The 21,518-nt window shown below is 37.5% G+C and overlaps 2 protein-coding genes across 4 annotated transcripts in view; both read right to left on the reverse strand.

Annotated features, from left to right (window-relative positions):
• Positions 1–12,056, reverse strand: part of LOC139742339 (protein bicaudal D homolog 2-like) — a 51,158-nt gene extending 39,102 nt beyond the window's left edge. For all 3 annotated transcript variants that reach the window (XM_071652918.1, XM_071652917.1, XM_071652916.1), the window contains exon 1: positions 11,771–12,056. In XM_071652918.1, the coding sequence (XP_071509019.1) occupies positions 11,771–11,986 (216 nt within the window). In that variant the 5' untranslated portion in view covers positions 11,987–12,056. The remainder of the gene's footprint in view (positions 1–11,770) is intronic.
• Positions 12,057–18,866: 6,810 nt separating this feature from the next.
• LOC139742371 (tRNA methyltransferase 10 homolog C-like) lies at positions 18,867–20,240 on the reverse strand. Its single transcript, XM_071652949.1, has one exon. It carries the CDS (start codon positions 20,238–20,240, stop codon positions 18,867–18,869), a length of 1,374 nt encoding a protein of 457 aa, XP_071509050.1.
• Positions 20,241–21,518: the final 1,278 nt, after the last annotated feature.

Below are 21,518 nucleotides of genomic sequence, written 5' to 3' on the forward strand. Positions count from 1 at the left end.
AATTACTAGAGATTTTCTATAGATATGATTTTCTCATATTTTTGTGCTTTCTTTTTGGGCAAGTAAAATTCGTGTTCAGGCAAGTGTTTTGTAAAAATTTGAAAATCTGCTTGCCCGACTGGGCAAGTGGTAAAAAATATTTATGTAGCACCCTGAATGGGTTGTAGTTTTTCATTTTTTTTAATATATACTTTTTACACATGTATTTATAAAATAGCAAAAAAAAAAATACAATGTGTATACATGTAAATGTTACAAAGTTCTGAAATGCACTGAAGACACAAGGACAAAATCAGGTTTTCATGACAATGAATATTTAAGTTTGTACATCATTGTTATATATGCATGTATACAATGTGTGTGTATCAAGCACATCTTTAACACTTAATTTTCTTTCAATACTGTACTTCTTTTTTTTTTACACACCCCTTCTGCCCATCAGTCTAGTATGGATGTCTCTACGAGGCCTCTACAAATTTAACAGAAAAGGCCAAGTCATCACAAGATAATAAACTTCAGCACAATTCTTCTGGACCTCTAATGAACACATGTACGCAATGATGATTCAGTGTGAGAGAGAGGGAAAAAAAAAATGAGCGAGAGACAAGACAATCAACTTGTAATAGACTGCCCGAGGTCTAAATTCCGAGATCAGCTACATGGTGCCGGTATGTTATTGACTTCCACCTCAAGTGTAATACACAAATGGGGTCCATGAGAGTGGTCACAGTGTACTTTAATATTGCAGGCATCCCATTTGAGCCTTATTTTGTACATGGATACCCTGTAGTTTAAATCCTTCACAAGTTCTATACATTTGTAGCATTGATTCAAATATTCACATAACAAATTCAATCGGGTCGCATTTAACTTTTTTTTTGACTAGCCAGGCGGACTACTTAGAATCAATTTTGACACAGAAGCAATATTTTGGCTAGCCAGACGGACTAGTTACTTCAGAATTTTATGATTTTTAGCTAGTCCGACGTGATTTTGGGTGGCCAATGGCCAGCGGACCATTGCCAATTTCGAACCCTGTCTATCATACACATGGGGAATAACATCATAGTGCTTGCTTATTTTCAATGCATAACACTATGAACATTGTCTATGATTCACTCCTGATACTTTAAATATAATATCATAAACAAATTTGCACTGCACCTTTTTTTTATGATGGGATCAGATACATCGCGAGACGAAAAAAAAAAAAAAAATTGTGAACCATTACGGCTGATTTCCAAAATAAAGCATTGTCGTTTAAAGACATGTAGATGAAGCACCTCGAGGCACATGACACCAGGCCTCGAATTACCCGGAAGGCAAAAGGCAATTTGCAGCAATGCCCTATCTACTTGCCGCAATGCCTCTCTCAGAATTACCATGCTTACTGCAACTTTTCCGTGCTGCCCTTGAAAAATTTTGAGAGAGAGTGCCCCTAAAACCAAAAATTGCCTGTCCCTAAAACTGGGGAAATTCGAGGCCTGTGACACATATATTTGACTGTGCCTAAAGGAGAAAATTTGCAGAGCACACAGGCTCTGAAATAAGCAGAGCATATCAATGAATACTTGACAGCACTCAGACAGATTTTAACATGATGAACGCAAACATAAAGTGAAGTCAACATGTCCTCAAGCGTAGCATCGATTGGGGATGTGTGACAAAGCTATCATGGTTACATGACTCAGCAATTGTGACATCAATTTTATTACAAATTTGATCTGTATGCCAAAAAAAACCCCTCAAATTCCTTGTTTTTTGTTAAGTATTAGAGAATCAACTAGTTATGATATCAAATATAAAATACATAACACATATTTTGGCAGCACTGTTAAAAGGTAAAGACAAAAAAAAAAAAGTCTTTCGAGTATTTTTGAAACATTTCGTACATGTACAGTTGTAGGTACAGGAAAAATCCAATTAGATTATATGAAGGTGTCACAGTAAGTGGCCACTAATAGTGTTTCAATACTAGTTGATTTTCTCATATCCCTCGAAGGTCGTAACTTTGATACACATAGTCTTTAATCTTAACTTCAAAATTTTCACATACCGTGCTTTCACTGCTTCAGCACAATACTAATCTCTCTTTGCGGTAAAACTTCAACATACATAATTATTGTTGTACATTACATCTGTACACTGTAGCTTCCAGATTAATGCCTCTTGTACAAGTCCACAGTAATTCCTCAGTTAATTCACTAAAAGTACTGTAAAACGAGGAATGTTCGCATGCACTTTAATTTCGTAAATTTTGCGAGAGCGGAGTTTCACGAAATTAAAATGCATTCTAAAGATCTTGTCTACACTATATGGATTGTATGTTAGACGCAACTCACAAAAATTTCATGCTGCGAATAAGACCATCGGCTCCCATTTGCGAAAATTTCATGCCTCAAAAATATCGTGTTTTACAGTACATGTACAATGATTGTAAAACAGGTATACTACGCAAATATCTACAGTAAATGAAACACACAGTATACAATTGGTAAGAGTAAATTCTTGTGAACATTAGAAGGCGTGAGGAATGTTGTTATCGATCACTTCCATCTTGAGGATTATTACACACAATGTACAATTCATACTGTACATCTGTAAGACTGTAACTGCACAGAAATTAATTCTACAGAGCTGGAAGTACAACTGTATAGTAACAGATACATTGTAAAGACTATAATTTATAAAAGCTTATGCAACAGCCGACTCTATACTGGTACAAATACCGGAACAGCCATGCAGACCGGAATACATCTCTCATAATAGCTCTTGAAGTCAAAAAACTGTGTCAGCACAGCATGGTATGCCCTATTAGTGCTAACTGGGTTTTTCTACCAGCATTATGCATACATGTGCAGATGCGAGGGTGGCATACATCTCACAATATACCGATGTGGGCAGGTAACCATGCTGGTACTGGTAGGACATCAAATAACCAGCATACCAGGGCAAGCATCGATTCTGCACACTTCACCACTGACCTGCAACATACTAGTACACTGTAATCACCAGCTCTGTGCCAGCTTGAACAGCACCTGCACTATGCACATGAACAATGTTTTTGCTCGTTCCCTGCATCAGACATTTTAGTCGAGGAAAAATCCTGGAAGAACCCATGTACTTTACAGTATGAGTGATTGGGTTGTGTTTTAGATGTATGCCATGACATGTCGTTGGTGGTTTCTCAGATGGCTGCAATGGAGTTGCCTGTAAATTGGTTGTGTTCTACATAATTGTAGATAACTTTTCTGAAGAGTGCCTACACGTATAATCACATTCCCTAGAGCCTGCAAAGGTTGGAAATGCATGCACATGAATGCCACATCTTTGCATGAAATGAAATAATTAAATCACCGACTTGTATGTTACACAGTCAGAGATTCATAGCTTGATGGGAACAAAGGCAAAGAATCCATAGCGTGCGGTCACATTTTCAAAATGAAACAAAAAGTTATTTTTTACAAGTGCTATTGTAAATGGCATATCCTTAAAGGCATGATAGTGCACTTGATAAAATCATGTCTGCAGCAATAAGCAACATTTGTCTGACACACAACATAACAAACTGAAGTTAATGAAATGTCTATAGTTAAAAAAAAAAGGCTGACTTGTTTCTTTGTGCAAATTTCATATTGTTTTTATCCATGATAGATCACATTGGGAAGCATATAGTGTATTGTAATTTGTATAAGCTTGAGGTCATCTCCATAATGTATGCAATATATGATAAAATCTTGGAATACCTGATGCAGATGTGGCCTAAAATGAATTCACACCAAACATTCTGATTATCTGAATGTGACATAGTCAAAACTTTTAGTCCATGAAAACATCATAATATAGGAAGTTCATAAAGTTTCTTTTCAGCGTAGTGACGAGAAAAGAAGACAATGTTGTCCAGTGCAACATTGAGTTCAAGATAAGCTTTGTTTCTCTGTTTGGCCCACAGGCATACGTACACACAGTTTACTGTGGAACGCACTACAGATTGAAAAGACTTGCAAAATTGCAATTCCACATATCAATGTACCGAGAAAGCATGGACAGACTTTAAGGTCAATGGCGGTGAAGAGCTTTTACAGCATGCACCATACACACACTGGAAAGACATCAAGTGTGGCTCGATACCCTAATATTGGCTGTGATAGGTCTGCTGCAAATTATGCTGATTTCCGAGCAAGCGCCCAACAATTTCCTCTCACAGGGGTGAGGTAAGATTTGCAACATGTACATTCTTGTACCTGTATAGTAGGTATAACCACCTCCGTGGTATAACACAGCACAGTTTGTATAGAATTGCTTTTGATAGAAAGACAGAAAGGGTTTTTGACATTTTGGTAGGTCACAAACTAAATATGTTCTAAATTTTTTATGTTTATTTATGTTACTCAACTGTACTAGTATTTTGCATAATGGATATCTTGCAAACAAGTCATACTCCAGGGCCCGTTGCATAAAAGTTACTATTATGGTAACTTTGCCATCCAATGGTAACTTCCATGGAATTCTTGATTTTGATCGGCTGTTGAGTATCGTTGCCATGGTAGTTACCATTGGATGGCAAAGTTACCACAATAGTAACTTTTATGCAACAGGCCCCAGAACCATTTCCAAAAGATAAAACATGTCGCTGGAATGTTACACAGTATTTTCAAGAGATGCTATATAAAATAAAGGTTGACTTGGCCTATAAAGAAGATTGTTTGAACCAGTCAAAAAAGAAAGAAAGAAAATTTAAGTGACACACTAATATGCCAGAGAAAGACACACACACACACACACACATACACACACACACACACACACACACACACACACACACAATAAATAAATAAATTGGCCTTATGATAAGATCTCAAAAGTCTTCAACAGCTTTAAAATATCTTGCTCTTGAATAAATACAAATGTATAACTGACACCATTTAAAATGAACAATGTTTTAATGTTATGAGTTGTTTTCCTTTGCTCTGGTGGATTCTACAAAGGCCAACTGCATGCGTCAGAACTAGATAATAAAGTATAATAGATGAGCTCAACATACATAGACTACACGTGTAAATTCAAAATGTTTTCCACAAGGAGTACAGCAAAGGCAAGTCCTCAAATTAACAAAGTTAAAATTTGAGCAAGCATCAACATTTTATCTTTAAGGCATAAAGGGCAATCAAAAACATATACATGTACACACTATGCAAGTACATACAATCTTCTCAGAGTAATGATCCGAGGAGAGCTTGTTATCATAGACAGGATGTATCAATAAGGCTATCAAAAGCTCCTTAGCATCCCACACACACTGCACTGAAGAATGAAAACAACGCTTGGTACAATATATATTTGCTTTGAAACACCATGTCCATATTGTAAAATAACAGGCAAACTTGCCATTATATCAGTAATCAGAACATGGTCAAATAAATTTTCTCCCATATTTTGTCTTCTTTTTTTTTTTTCAATACTTCAGGGCAAACAGCTTCAGTGCCGATATTAACCAGTTAAAAGAAGAAAAAGCTCTATCTGTTGAGACAGACAGGAGATACTCATCACTGAAAAGCAGCAGGAAGTCCAGTGGCTCAATGATTACCGGATTATCTCAAACTGTCGGAACAGGAAAGAATTATAAGGTCAAAGACATCTGATGTGTACACAGCCAGAATATTGTTTTTGTTGATATGCACATGTCCATTTACATCTGTGACGTACCTGTATGCAGGGTGGTCCTAAACTTGAAATTTGAGCATGCTGCAAGGTCAGAATCTGAGAATGTGGCAGAAATTGTATGTGCGCCGAGCACGTAGTATGCAATATTTCGCAGTTTATCTCTTTTTGTGCTGCTTGCATTCAATGTTCTCTCTCATATTTTGCACAAGTACCAGGTACATGTAGTTTGATGTTTTTTGATGTTTATCACATGTTTTTCACATGTTTGAATACATTTCATTTTGAGCTTGTTGCAAATTCTTGAGGATGTTGCAAAGCATGTTGCTGGCTCTTGAGGATGTTGCACAAGAATTTGAGCATGTTGCAATGCAGCGACATGCTGAAACCCCTCGTGGCCCACCCTGCATAATGTGAATGTATGCAGCATTGCCACTGACCTTGAGATCTAAAAAGCCCTGTGTGTCAATGCATACCTAATTTGCCAAGGAGCTTAAAAAATTCAGTTCAATACCCCTCTTACAAGAGATCCCCAAGGATGGGATGTAATGGTCTCAGAGATAATTTTACCACAAAAATGTAGCATTAATGATAAATAACCCATCTAATATATCTTGAGAGGTAGCTGATAATCAGTATTGACCTACAGTACTGTACATTGTACTAATCATCACTTATTTAATGTTACTACAAAAAAAAAAAACACCCGCACATATTATGGCAAGCTGGACAAACACATTGTGAAAATTGTAAAAACTGACAATTACACAAGTTTATCACAGATCAATACATGCAGGCGCAGTGGAGCACCCCAATCTGCCTCTCATTATCTGTCCGTTCTATTTGCATTCGCAACGGACTTCTATGGTGTTCCAAAAATGCGGTCACTGAAAGTCAAAATCTTTACTTACAGTCAAGTTTCATCACTTTGCATGGGAGTTATGAAGTGAAACTTTCCAATCCATCTAAGTTTTCAATGAACTTGATATCCATGAAAAATCATATTAAATTTGATGAAATTAAACATGAGATCGGTTACTACATGTATTTTTTTTTTCTAACTGTGCCCTGGCCGACATTTGATAATCATGAAATCTGGTGGGTATATATGATGAAGGTCCAATCCATATGTGGAGGTAGAAATTTTTGCTTGGGCCATGGTGTAGTTTTGGAGATATTAGTACTTTTCTACAGGGCTTGATATGAAAATGTTGAGTCAGCGAACTCAGAGCGAGCTTGCAAAACATTTCTATGTCATTCACAAATAGGAAAATTGTGCATGCGTAATGAAAGTCATCAAATGGAACATGAAAAGAAAGTAAAATGCAGCACCACACGTTGTGTACGCAAGCATGGTTGAGTGCAGTTGCTGCACACTCGGTGCGCAGTTTGTACAATTTGTACGTTTCAATGGAGGCGTCGCACAAAGTGATTATGAATGTGTGGGACTGGCCTGAACATTGTGCCATTGGTTTTCGCACAACTCGAATTTGCCTTTTTTTTTTTTAATACCAGTCTGACTGGGTGAATATCTTCGTAAAATTTTGTGTATTGATCAATGAGTCTTTGATCGGGTCTAGGGCAATTACCCCCTGGGCAATTATCCCGGACCTTCCCCCTGACCCTAACCCTAATCCTAATCCTGAACCTAATCCTAACCCTAAACCTAACCCTAATCTTTTAATACTCTAACCTTATCACTAACCAGTATTTAGCCGGGAGGGGGGGGGGGGGGGGGTAATTGCCCTGATACGCTTTGATCATTTGATATTATTGCTAGGCCACTGAAAAAAAAAAAAAAAAAAATTGGTACATTTGTTAAGGTACCTAATTTTTACTCAGTTTTCTTCTTCAAAATATATCTTAAATCTAACTTCTTTTCCGGTGATCAAATTGTTAATATCTATGCATATGAGTATGTTCGTATGTTCATAAGAATCAATATCGAAACTTAGATTTTTCAAAAATATTTGTCTTTTGTGACTTACAAGGATGGAATGTTTACTTTTTTTGTACTGTAAAAAAACATGATGTTTACTTTAAGCAATAAGGTGCCGTAGTTGATGGATTTCAGCTCGGTAATTGGGGTACTGTGCCACGCCTGCATGTAAATGTACCAGTAATACAATTGTAGATGCAAAACAATAATCTACATACAGTATATGCCTACATACAAGGCAGGTACATGTACTTTGCTTCTTGCCTTTGTCTATCACATGACTGATAGTTGATTCAAGACTCAAATAACATTTCAACTCCATGACTCCAGACAAAATATGACTATCATACAAAATATGCAACAAGGACCCATCAAATAGATACAGCATAAGTATCCACAAGCCTAAATCTTGGAAAAGGCATTATATTACAATGCATGTGACTACAAGAGGGGCTACAATGTATGAAGCCAGTTCTTTCTACATCACGATGTACATACACCCTAGATTGTATTCCATTTATTACCCATTTAGTACATTGTATTTAATGAGCATTGTGGAAAGGGAATTCTTTGTAGTACCAAGATGTAATGTATACAGTAAATTTCATGATTAAGGTTTGCTAAATACCTATAAAGTCCTGCTACAAATAAGCCACAATTTTTAAAAAATACACGGCACAAGAACATCATGCCATGCACACATCTTTTGATATTCATCTTTTCAGGGGGTTTACTGCTCTGCTAGCCATACATCCTCCTCATTTTCCCAGTCCATTAGCATTTCAGTCGGGCAATGCCTCAATAATACATCTCACGTGCGGTAAGTAACCGTTTAAAGGGCAGTGAGTCATCATGGCTCATGCCCATCCAGAAATGCTGTCCTCAGTGCCACATGGCTTTCACTGCAAAGCTGGCATGCCCGCATGCCCACATGTATGCATACTTGTGCAGCATTTCATTTGAAATCCCTTGCCACAGGCCGGTTTATAAGCTTTACGTACAAGACTTATACTAGTGATACACCCAGATACCATTTCTGGCCATAGCAATCTACACATTGCAAATGAGCCTGTCCCATTGCCATTGGTATTCAAAGTCATTGCATGAAATGACAAGAGGCTAGAAATCAAATGCCCATGGAATGAATGTTTTCCCTTCTACTATTCTATGGGTAGGGCATGGCATTGCTGCAGAGCTACAAAGTATAACACATTCCACAGTAAAAAACAGCTGCAATTGTAGCATTTGATGATTAGTTTGAATTACAAATGTTTAAATCAGATTGTAATGAGTACATGTACTGAATGTAAGAAGGAACCTCTGTCTTTGCCTGGGTTGCTCAGCATAAAGAGTTCTCTATACAACACATTTGAAACACTAATTACACGATGTAAAACAAGTACAATCTGTACATTGTATGTCCTACTCCTGGTGTCTAGTTTTTGACAACACTCCATCTTTAAAGTACTGTCAAATATTGGATTATATGGCATTAAAGACAGAGAGTGTCAGATGGGCCCATTGTGTATAAAAAATAACTTTTTTTCTCTCTTGAAAATCACTGCCTTTGACAACACAATGTGTCAATAAAGTGAAATGGTAAGAACAGCACAATGCAAGATAATTATGATGAAGCTAATAGTATGTCACACACATGGAAATCTATGCAATCATTACAATCAGAGTTTAACAAAAATGATAAGCACAAATTGATGTTTACTATTGTTGACCCAGCAGCTGTACCCATAAGACTACAAAAAATTCAACCAGCAGATTCATACTTACAGTAGGCAGCCTGTAAAGTTTTAGTATCAGTACAGTTATTTGTAAATTTGTTGTTTCTTAAAGATCTACACATAATGTGCATGGTTTCCATGATGTTTATGTAGATCTGCAATACACCCATAAGCCAATATACTGCTATGGTCGACTATAATACACTGTACACATATTTCTTTCTAAATTTGGAATGGGCTGTCTAGACCACAATTCCCTCGATGGAGATTTCACAACCACTACAGTGTGAAAGCAGAGCATGGAGCTGAGGGAATTATAAAGGGTGTACTTCACTTTTCTCTTGGATCAGAACCAACTCAAAGAAACCACTGAAGCAATTCGCATTCCAAAGTTGAGTTGCTTTGCCTGCTGTACCAAGTGTGCACACCAAGGTACTCGGAAGGTCGGCACAATTCAAAGTGCTCATAACTAATTTGCTTTACATTACATACATACATACAATGTATACAGTTGTAGATTGTATATCACCACAAATGAGTTATGATGTATGAAGCAAAGTCTAGTACCAGCTTGTTTTCTTATCACATTTGCTGCATTGTTAATCTTGGAAAGCTTCACGCTTTATAAAGATTCAACTATTACCAGAGTAAATCTGGAAATGAAAGAAACAATCCACAAGACATTACAGGCATGAGATTGTGGATGATTAGCTGGAGGTACCCTGTGGGATTATCCACTAAACTCTTATCATTTGTATCTTAATATACAGACCTCCCAACCTTTCTGAATGAAAAATAGGGATGACTTGGCTCAAAAGTAGGAAAGAAAGAGCAGTTCCCATCGGAGTGAGCAGTAAAATAAAATAAAAAAAAAAATAGGAAACTCCTATTGAAACAAGAGCTGGGAATGGTCAAAATTCAGATTCTTTCCTCCAACTATACCTTTAAAGTGACTTTCAGTTTTTAACTTTACGTATTGAGTTCATGTGTACATACTTGCAGGCCATGCAGAATATCAACTGAATTTATTTGACCATGGAATATTCAACAAAACACAAGAAAGAATAAGAGACATGTAGCATGGAGTGTACATTTCTAGAATTTGTGGATACACTTGAACATACAATTGTACAACTACTGTACAAATGGACAGGCAGGGCTTGACATTAGCAGTGGCCCAGGGCCACTAAAAATCGATCTGTCCACCAGCCTTTGGGCGCCTTTTTATGCAAGTGCAAGCCAGCACAGGCAGCGCGCAAGCCATGTAAGCTGTGGGATTTTCAGAGTGAGTTTGCGCAAGCACAGGAGATTTCTGTAGAGGGCATATTATTAATGCAGCATGGCTTGCACACTACAGTTATGTATCTGCGCTGACTGCCGCGGGACACTTGCAAGAAAGGTCCCCAAAGGCTGGTAGACAACGGAATTCACAAAGAAAATGAGCTCATATATGATGTACCTACAAAGTGATTAGTTTGCTGACAAATTGAAGTACCCACCTACTCTATCAGTGTGGAATAGTAATTTGGAATATATACACATGTATGCACAAGATCAGGTTAGTTCTGATTTTATTTTTCTCTTTGCAAATATTTGTACATTGCACTCCCGTTCAACAAACACGGTTATAACAAAGTTCCCATTACAAAAAGGTAAAAATTCAGGCTGTACATAATCCACTCTATCATGTATTTTTATTGTTTATCTGTTCGGTTATAACGAAATTTTGATAGGAACATAAGAAAAATGTCGGTCCCGAGGGCGAGGACTTCATTACACGTGTAATTTGTAAGAGCCCACTGTAAAATTATGTCACACTTAAGTTGCACGTGACTGATTCGTGCGTGGAGAGAGAACCGCAGAAAAAAGCACCAAAGATTTTAAGTTGGGTAAGGCCAATAGGTGCGTCAGCCCCGCATTGAGTGAACCTGCTGGCACTTGCGTTTCGGTGGGTCACTGCACATTGGTTGATAAAAACTCATTTTTTGTTTCTAAAGTGCAGACAGAATTTTTTCTTCTTTTCATCATGGATAGTGGACATGTGTGTGTAACAAAAAAATCACCTTGCAAACTTGCGACAATTTATGTCAGATGTGAGATGAATGAGAACTTGAGAAGTGAAGGGACAGGTAGGGGGCCTCATGAGCATCTCGCCCCGAGGGCCTTATCATGACCACGGACGGGGTCCTAAAGGAGGGATCATGAGCAACCCTCCTCATGAGCGGGGTTACCAGACTGATTTATGATGTTGGATTTGACTGTAGTGTAGACTGGTAGACATCTATCTAATGTTAACACTATTTATAAACGCTCTTGTCTCGGACTCTAGCGTTAGTACAGTAGTAACAGTTTATGATTAACAACATTATGTTTGTAGCTTGTAAATACAAATTGATCGATCGATTCATCATTACTTTGGTGAAGGAATATTTACCTCTTTCGCCATTTCGAGCTCCTGCTTGGATGACTCGTAGAGCAATTCCAAGTCTTCATATTGCTGCTTGATAGCCTGCTTCTCTTCCAAGACGACCAGTCCATATTCCGCCGCTTGAATTTTTTCCTTGCTCGCTAGCGCAAGGTCTTCTTTTAACCGGCTCACCTCCACTCGTAATTCTTCGATGGTTTCTGAACCATCATCTGAGTCCAACATGTTTGCAGGTTATAGTCCAGCTATTCCAGCAGGGAATGTGGTCAAATCAGATGGAATATTCGCCAAAAGTTGGCAAATAATCGAAGAGAGACATTCCTTTCTCTCCACAGCCTTTAGTTTCCGTCCCCTAGAATATCCGCCATATTACATACCTTCACCGTAGTTTACGTTTACCACATAACCAACCACAGGTGCAGCTCAGACGGCTGTACACGGCGGTGCCGCATCCAGTGCGAGTACCGTTACCCCGTTTTGTGTACAACGAGATTCATACGGCTGGCGCACACAGGAGGAGAAGGGCGCTCGCTACGGCACCGGTGCGATGCGCGTACGTCTCGGGCAACGAAGTTCTCATACACAGACGGCGATTGTGAGAGCTGTAATACATTTGCACGCACGGATCAGCATGCAGGGCGTGTACAGTACTAGTAGTTGCCAAACGCCCTCTTGAATGAGAAATCCATACCCACCCATCGTGGTGGGCGTGTCTCTTCTTGCAAATTGATAACAAAAGAGAGGAACTTTATTTTTATATCCCTGGGCCCTGTCTTATAAAACTTGTGATAGAAATCAATCAATCACAAATCTCTTGAAAGCAGCAATCAATCGCAACCTGTGATTGATCAATTGCAGTTCTCCGTCTTAATTTCTATCATAACTTTTTTTATAAGATGGATTTGCATTCAATCGTAAAGTTGTGATTGCTTTGATTGATTTGAATCAATCGCAAGTCTTTATAATACGGGGCCCAGGCCCTTGTTTTAAATCACTGTTTCATTCAGACATATGAAATTTTTCAAACATTCCTATTTTCTTATCTTCAATTTCAATTCATTTCTGCACATTTTGTTGCAATAATACAATGTAACGTTCTCTCTAAAAAAAAAAAAAATCGAGTGAAAATATTCACCCTTGAAGGAGTGAATACAAAAAAAGAGTGAATTTAGAGTGAAATATTTTTTAGGGAAAACTATACATTTTCATAAACAAATTCAATAAATCATTTAGTTACAAAACACAGTACATTGTTGTATTTTCTTTTCTTGGACATGGTCCATGCTGCAGGGACCATCACAGTGAATGCGTATGAGGATGATGCTAAATGAAGTGACAGCCCTTACCTCGTGACAAAACGACTAAAAATCAAAACAAATTAAAACAAACACGACCCCTCCCCCTTCTCAATGGTTTACAAGAAAAGGGAGAGAGGTGCAGGTCCGGGGGGGGGGGGGGGAGTCACAAATGGTCTGACTTGATTTTACTTACCAGAAATACCATTATTGTACATTTCTGTTATAATTATCAATACTATGTTATATTTCGCTATATTTTTAGATATAGACCTAAATATGATAATTCATCTAAGAATAATCATCTATCATCATTAATCATATCTTTTAAAAGGTTGTAAGAAGGATGTGAGTTGCTTCATTTAATGATCGGGAAGAACATTAATACATTAGAGCCACTAATATAGTGTCTTAAAGGGGCATTCCAGACGATTTTCATAATTTCATATCATGTAGTACACATTATATTGACAGCTCCATGTAATTTATAGATTTGTGAAATTTAGTGTGGTCCTTGAGCAGAGAAACAAGTTATTCTGAAAAAAAAATCCTGAAGGGGATAGCTACTAACTGATCAGTGGGAATCAGTGGGAATGCTGGGGGATGATTGTTCCATTCTTGTGGGATTCATTTAAGAGTACATTATATATCTATTGTTATGTGAAAATTATTTGCTTCAGAACGGTCTCATAATTATTCAAGTAATGTGCAGTTTCATGCCCCGTCACTATACAGGCATGCTAACCTGGAAACATTAAACAGCACATTACTTGAATATGAGACCATTCTGAAGCAAATAATTTTTTCACACAACAATAGATTTAATGTACTCTTAAATGAATCCCACAAGGACTGGAACAATCATCCCCCAGCATTTCCACTGATTCCCACTGATCAGTTACTAGCAATCCCCTTTAAACAAATTACACTGAACAGTGCTGATGACATAGGAGCCTCACATATTTTAGAAATGTAGCCGGTATTTCCATTACAATACCATTTGCTTAACAAGTTTACCTACGTAGAATGTATGCATGCCATCTTCTTTTGTTCTGCTTCCTTGAGCCCTAACTCACGCATTCTCATGGTGAGGGTACCATGTCATCATCCTTGTTCATTGCAATTTGTTGTAAATTTTAAAAACGTCCTTATTCCTCAACCCCATCATCATAAATTCTGAAACTCTTCACTCAGTATAACTAGTTTATAGTTGTTCAATTAATGTAAAAGTCTGAAAAATAATCCGGAGGTCTCCTTTGAGGATTTGTGAGCCAGCAGGATTCTTGGATTATTGAAATGAATGTTATTCCACATACGGTCGGATATGAATAATTTTTTTTGTTATATGAAAGATAATCGTTTCAATGCTTGAGGTAACAAGTTTTTCGTATACTTAAACATAAAAGATGGTGTTTGAATGTACAAGTTATATATATCATCTAGTTTGAAGACTTTTTTTTTGGTGAAATAAAGGGTCAATATAATGTAGGTGGGATTTGTACAAATTCTTACAGCCTTCTTTTGTAAAATAAAAACACTTTTCAATTCGGATATACCACAAATGAAAGAATAAACTTTCTTTGTGATTTGTTAAAATCATTGAAAAAAAATAATAACGATGTTAGTGAAGGAAGTAGAGTCAGGAATAAGTTCTTCCCTTTCATTTTTTTCTTTTCTTTTGTTTTCGATAAGTATAGACCTACATGATGTATGTTTTGTCCATTTTCTTTTTTCTTCTCTTTCAAGGCCGTCGTATCTTCAAGCTATATGCTTATTTGACGACAGTTTTCTGCATTCACACTCCCAATACATGCGCCATAATTCAGTCAGATCATTTGATTCACTTTATCCCGAGTGGTTCCCAATTGACGTGTTCTCTTATTCTTTTCCCTAATCTGTACACGTATATCTCAGTTTTATGTTCGGATGTGAACACTGTATGTTTTATTGTCTTGAACATAAAAAGAAATGACTGTATTTCATTTCTGACATATATTCTAAGCAGAAAATTCCCAATAAATTTATTTGAATTGAATTGAACGTGATCCGACTGATATTTATTGACTACTATCACGCATGCTGATTCATATCTCTCTTCCTTCACTGCGTTCGTGTTGTGTAATGAAGTATCCCTTTGAACTGGATTACGTATTCCCCATCTAGCCTTGAGAGATTTTGGCAGCAGAAACTAACCCTTAGGTTGACACCTCTGAACGTACAGTTGTGTCTAAAGAAAGGAGATTTTCATATCATTATAAGATATAAGCTCGTTCTGCACATGCAAGCCCAATTTCGAGAAATTTGTGGCAGCTTGAGCTTTAGTAAGAATCATCTTTTGAAAATATACATTTATAGTTCCCTGTTTTGGAGGACACAATCGACTATACTCGAGTCGTCTGCGTTTTAACTGTAAGATTAATACTCTATTGTTTTGGTCATAACAAAGATCAATATTATGATTTCTTGGAGTTGTGTAAAGGCATCGATTACATTGCTTCACAGGATATGCGATACATTTGAAACTGATCTGATCGAAAAGGTAAAACGGGCCCCTGTATATTAAGTCATTGGTAAAATCTTCAGGTTACCTCGAGAGTTTGATTATTTTGAAAATAAATTTTGAGAGGTACACGTTGGGAAGTGCTAATTCATGTATTGTTGTTGTTGCTGCTGCTGCTGTTGCTGCTTCTGTTGTTGTTGCTGCTGCTGTTGCTGCTTTTGCTGCTGGTATTGTTGTTGTTGTTGCTGTTGCTGCTGCTGTTGTTGTTTTTGAGAAACAACTGCATGAATGAGTAAAGAACATGGCTTTGAAATGTGGGGCGTCTTCTTGTCACTACACGCACACTTCTTTGGGACAACCTTGCTGTCTTTTCGGGGAGCCCATGAAGGTTTGTGAGAATAAAGTTGTTTATCAATTAAACTCACTTATTACTCTTGTACGAGATCTAAACTTTCAAATCACTGTCTACTTCATTTTGCTTCACTGTATATTTTTTTTCGCTTTCTTGTCGAGTTGACACAGTAAATCTGACTTCGCTGATCTTTGCCCTGGGGCATCTTGCAAGCCCTATCTGGAAGAATGTTTGCTACCCTCTGTTGGCGTAATCATGAAAGGAAACAAAATCTGCACTACCGGGGTCCGAAGTGTTGGATGAACTGTTGTTAGGGGAAAAACTCTCAATAAAGGTGCCTTAATCTAAAATACAAACGGAGTAGGCCCAAAGATATATAATAAATCATGGCAATTTTCATAACCAAGCATTCATTCTCCACCACTCATGTACACAACAATCAAGAAAACAAACAAAGAAAGAAACAAACATCCTTTAAACTTGGTATTATGGCAACATCATGATGGGCAATGTCAATTTAGATTTTGGGCATTGCCTAGCGAGAAAGAACTGATCAAAAGTCAAAGCCAAAATATCCACTTCTCTGGTATAGCAATTACCTAATCAAAGGGTGAATGTACTCATATTTGCTGATAGGTACTTCACTCACATATGGATGTCATCTGACACGACAATTAAAGGGGAAATCCAGTCTAAATATAAGTTAGTCTAAGAAAGAGTAAAATATCACGAGTTCAATAGTATAATTTTGATCGAAACCAGATGAAAAATAAGGAACTTATGACATTTTGAAGTTTTGCTAATTTTGGGGGAAACAGTTCTTGAACCGTCAATATGAATATGAAAATGGCAAAGTGGGCGTGTCATTCCCTTACAACTTACCATAATTATACATAGTTTGTATACATATAGTTTTGAAATTTCTAGTTTTTCATTCAAATGCAATTATGCCCCAGGCTCAAATCCTCGTATATCTAACTGATCACTTTTCTGAAGTTATTCAACAAAGAATAATATCATGTTTCAGGCTTCAATGACAGAAACATTGAACTTTTGTCACTTTTTTGTACATGATCAATGGAAAATTGTGAGGGTATGACATGGTTAGCTCACTCATTTGCATATCCATATTCACTGTACAAGAACTGTTTTGCAGAAATTAGCAAAAATTCGTAATGTCATAACTTCCTTATTTTTCATCCAATTTCAGTCACATTTTTACCGTTGAACTTGTAAGATTTTACTCTTTTTTTTTTTTAAATCAGGCTAACTTATATTTGGACTGGATTTCCTCTATACCTGCTGGTCAGATTGGATAAAAATTCTGGTAGAGATCTGAGGTCACACTCACATGTCATTTCATGTTCACATTAACTTTGAGAGAAGAAAAAAATAAAACAGAAGAAACATGGTTTACTTGAACATAAAACAAAATTACTTTATTGACAGTCTGTTGTATAGCTGACAAACCAATAAAGTAGTTTTGAAGAGATGACATCACCCTAGGTAATTTCATCGTTTTGTAAAACACTACAAAAACTGTAGTTTGTGAAAAGCTGTAAACATTTCAGTTGTTTTTTTATTTTTCACATTCCGATTTTCATAAACTTTTATTGTTCCACTCAATTGCTCTAGCCCTAGTCTTTAGTCAAAATCACTTTGAACATGGGCTTGCTTTTCACTTTAAACATTCCACATTGATGCTCATATTTTAGCTCCACATTGTCATCACTTGTTTGCATGGATGCCAATCTTGTAAACAGCATTGCAGTATTCTGAGGGCTGAAAACAAATATTTTTGGTTGAAAAAACATTTTTCCTTTCCTGCAATAGATATTGTGTGGTACTACAATTTGGGGAAAACTGATTTGTCGATGACGCTTGCAGTATTTTTGGCAAACAACAACAACAACAACAACAAAACAGGAGCAAGTACTGAAAACTTGCAACAACTGGTATCTCTGTGTACATGTATGCCATAATTATTACTTCTTGTACCTGGTTCAAGGGTGTGCCACTCGTATCTTTTACATTGTGTCTCAATACCTTCTCATTTAAGTGCTCTCCTTGCTTAATGTCAACTGAGAGTTCGAATTCAGAGACAATCTATCCAATGGTATTAAAGATAATTATATTGTTGCTCTGGAACTTTAACAGAGCAGGAAGTTTTAGGCAATGCATGTTACCTTTGTTGCAATTACTACGACAAATCTTTAAGTTTAAAACATCTACACAACATCTGTGGGCATTTCTTTGGAATTGACTCTGAATGTGCCATGTACAATCTTGTTCTAAATGAGCAATTTTTCTATTACAAATAATTTTTCTGGGGCAAATTATTTATATAGGGCCCCATTTTTCTCTCTCTCTCCTTTCTTTCTTTAAATCAACAACAACAATTTATCTTCTTTCTTATTATGCATTCACATTTGATGACTGCCCCACATGGAGGAGATGGCATACACAATATCTCAGTCACCTTCTTACACTGTCTGTATAGGCTCATAAAAATAGTTTAAGTCAAAGCTTTGAGCCATTGCTTGAACATGACAAAACCTTGCAATACAATGCACTCCTGTAATCACGAACATGTTTTAACAAAAGTCTTGTTACAACAAAGTAAAAATTCAGGTCCAAAAATTATCTTCTATACATTCTATACATTTTACTGTTTGGCTTTAATGAAATTTCAATATATAATGAAAGAAAATTGCCAGTCCCGAGGACTTTTCTTCGATGGGAGTGCACTGTAATAAGAACACAAAGTATTTCAAAGGGCCTTTCTCTCTCTCTAAAAAAAGAAAAAACAAATCATTTTGTCATAAACATACATATTTTGAATCACAGTTGGTAAATTTGTATGCACAGCCTTGATGAAAAGCAGCTCTTTAGCTGATCGCAATCTTTTACCTTGCTGAAATGAATAAAATTAAATGCAATGCACTTCAATCAATTAACTCACTCACTGTCAAACCAGTGACCCTTTGCTCTTGAACTGAACAGAGTACTATCAGTGTCATCTTCCTCCTCTACAAAAGTCTTCTTCTTTGACCCAATCTTTGACCTGTCCGGTGCCTTGGACTTTTTTGCACGACTGGACACAAAATGAGACGGATTCCTCTGTATATTGTCCTGCCTGGTTCTCCTCCGGCTAGGAGGAAACTCTGCTTCCGCGTCCCAGTGAGGCCCAGACCTAAGTCCTGCATGCTTCCTGATGGGTACATGCTGCAGAGCCTTGATCCAGTCCCCAGAGGCATTCAGCTCCAAAAGAATCTTAATCATCTGGTCCAAGGTCAGGTTCTTTGCACCTGTTGCCCACTGCAGGTGTCTGTCCAGTGGAAGACGGGCATGCTCAATGCCATGGCGCTTGGCCCTGGCCAACGACTGACCAGTGTAGATGATGTTGCGGTCTACCAGGGCACCAATCACATGAACCTTGTCCGAGTCGAATGACTGGAGAACGTTGGGTGAATCTGCACTCATGTAGATGAGCTGGTCTTTAGGGAACACCTCCAACAGATCCTTCTCTGTTTCATTCACCATGATATTCTCCAGAGAATCCCCAAGGATATGCCTTAACCGTTTCAGAGATTGGGTCTCCTCAGTCAGACCAACCCAGTGAATGGCAAATGGGTCTTTGGCATGCTTGTTTGCATTCATTGAATGTAGTAGTTGCTGCACCAGACTCGAAACTTCTTGTCTCCGCATGAGGTCCTCATAGCTGAAGTCGAATGCAATCTTTGGGCCAAACATCATGCCAGCTGCCAATCTGGACTGGTCAAACTGCAGCATTGCATTTCCATGGACACGCAGCAGGTACCGATTTGGAAATTCATCCAATTCCTCATCAACCTTCAGGGCCCTCTGCTCTGCCTTCTGACGGGCACGCTCCTCTTTCATCATTTTTTCTTTTCTTTTGATGATCTCTTTCTTTGCAAGAAAACGCAGAAACTTCTTCCTACCAGATTTTGTAGTCAGGGTCATATAGTGTTCCAAGTCCATGTCTGAAATGCTCTCTGGGGCTTGCCAGCCAATAGTGAGAAGATTTGCCACTTCCTTCCTTGCATCTTCTAGCTTGGACTTATCTGTACTGGTAGCTCTGCTACCTACTTCAGTTTGCTCACTGCTTGCACTGGATAATGTTCGATGAACTGTATCATATGCACCTGAACTGAATGAAACATTGTTCTTCCTGCAAAAGGGAAGTAATTTAGGTGGGTGTGCAGCATACTTAGCACTCACTGCTGCACATAAATTGGTTGCATTCTTGAACTTTCCACTGCTCTGGGCAGCCTGCAGTCCTGCAATCCTGACAGCTATTGTCCGTAACATCTTGACCACATGACTCTGGTGTGAAGACACCTAATGCAAAGTGGGAGAAAGAGGAGTAATGTGTTAGTGATTTGAAGAAAAAAACCCACACAATCAATTGATTTGCACATATTCATTGTATCTTGTAATTCAGACTACAGTCTGATTATGAAAGATATAAATGCTCATTCCATTAATCCTCCACTTCTGTTCAATGAACTCCATGAGAGCCTGTGTAACCATGAGACAGTAAGCTATAAAAATTTATCTCCCCTCTTCTTGAAAAAAAATATATTGTAATTATTATTCTTACTTATATCAGTCTCTCTCTGATGTCTTTATTCTTGTCTTGGCTTTTAAATTCACTTTTCAAACAATTATTGAATTCATGCTGTGTTTGGTATCTTGAAACAAAGCAAAAAACTTATTCATGTCACCCAAACCTCAAACATCCCATATTTTTCAGGAATAACATCTAATGTTTATGATACCCAGGCAGTGATTCTTTTGAGTTGATTACTTGCTGCAGGGATATTGCTGTATATGTACAGTGTATGACTAACACTGCAGGAGTGAATATGAAGTATTGAAAGTTAAAACAGACAAAAGACACTTCAAGAAAAATCACTCAGATAAAAAAAAAGAGCATTAAATGTGGACCTGGGCCAGTACACACACACACACACACACACACACACAGCATTTTGGTCACATGAATTTTAATCTAATGCACAATACATGATTGATTATGTATATTGTTTTGTGTTGGACATTTTACTCAAAACACTGCCCATTTTTTTCTTATCTCTAAACTCAAAACTTAATGAGATAATGAAGAGAAGTTGTGCGCAGAAGCGTCACAGAACACTTACTTAAATACTACTAGTACGTACTAGAGTAACCAATTTATCCCTGTTTGCAAAAGGGTGCCTATTTGCAGCAGGGGCAGTTTCATGCAATGATAATCACAGAACAGCTAAAGAGCATCAAGTGTACTTATAGTCCCACTTTAGAACAAAAGTGGGAGTTACTCACAGGTGTTATGGGAAGTGAGCATACTTTCACACCTGATTGGGTCTTTTCATCAATGAATGAAATGGCCCCTGCCACAAAGATGCACCTTGTCGCAAATAGGGATGATCAATGATTTACTCTATAGTACTATTAATGCAAGAATACTGTAAAACTATAGTCATCGTGACGTTAATTAATTTATAGCATGGGGTGGAGCCAGCTATGTATGTAGCTGCATCACCATCCTTGCTCTGCTACATACAGCCAGCTACTTGGCTACAGCTA

Source organism: Diadema antillarum, unplaced genomic scaffold, assembly GCF_040938485.1.
Source record: "Diadema antillarum isolate AM-2024a unplaced genomic scaffold, OU_Dant_1.0 seq00000998_RagTag, whole genome shotgun sequence".
NCBI classification, from domain to species: Eukaryota; Metazoa; Echinodermata; class Echinoidea; order Diadematoida; family Diadematidae; genus Diadema; species Diadema antillarum.

What these genes read in the sequence shown, in the direction of transcription:
- LOC139742371 (XM_071652949.1), bottom strand. Translation starts at nt 20,240, where the DNA reads ATGTTACGGACAATAGCTGTCAGGATTGCAGGACTGCAGGCTGCCCAG.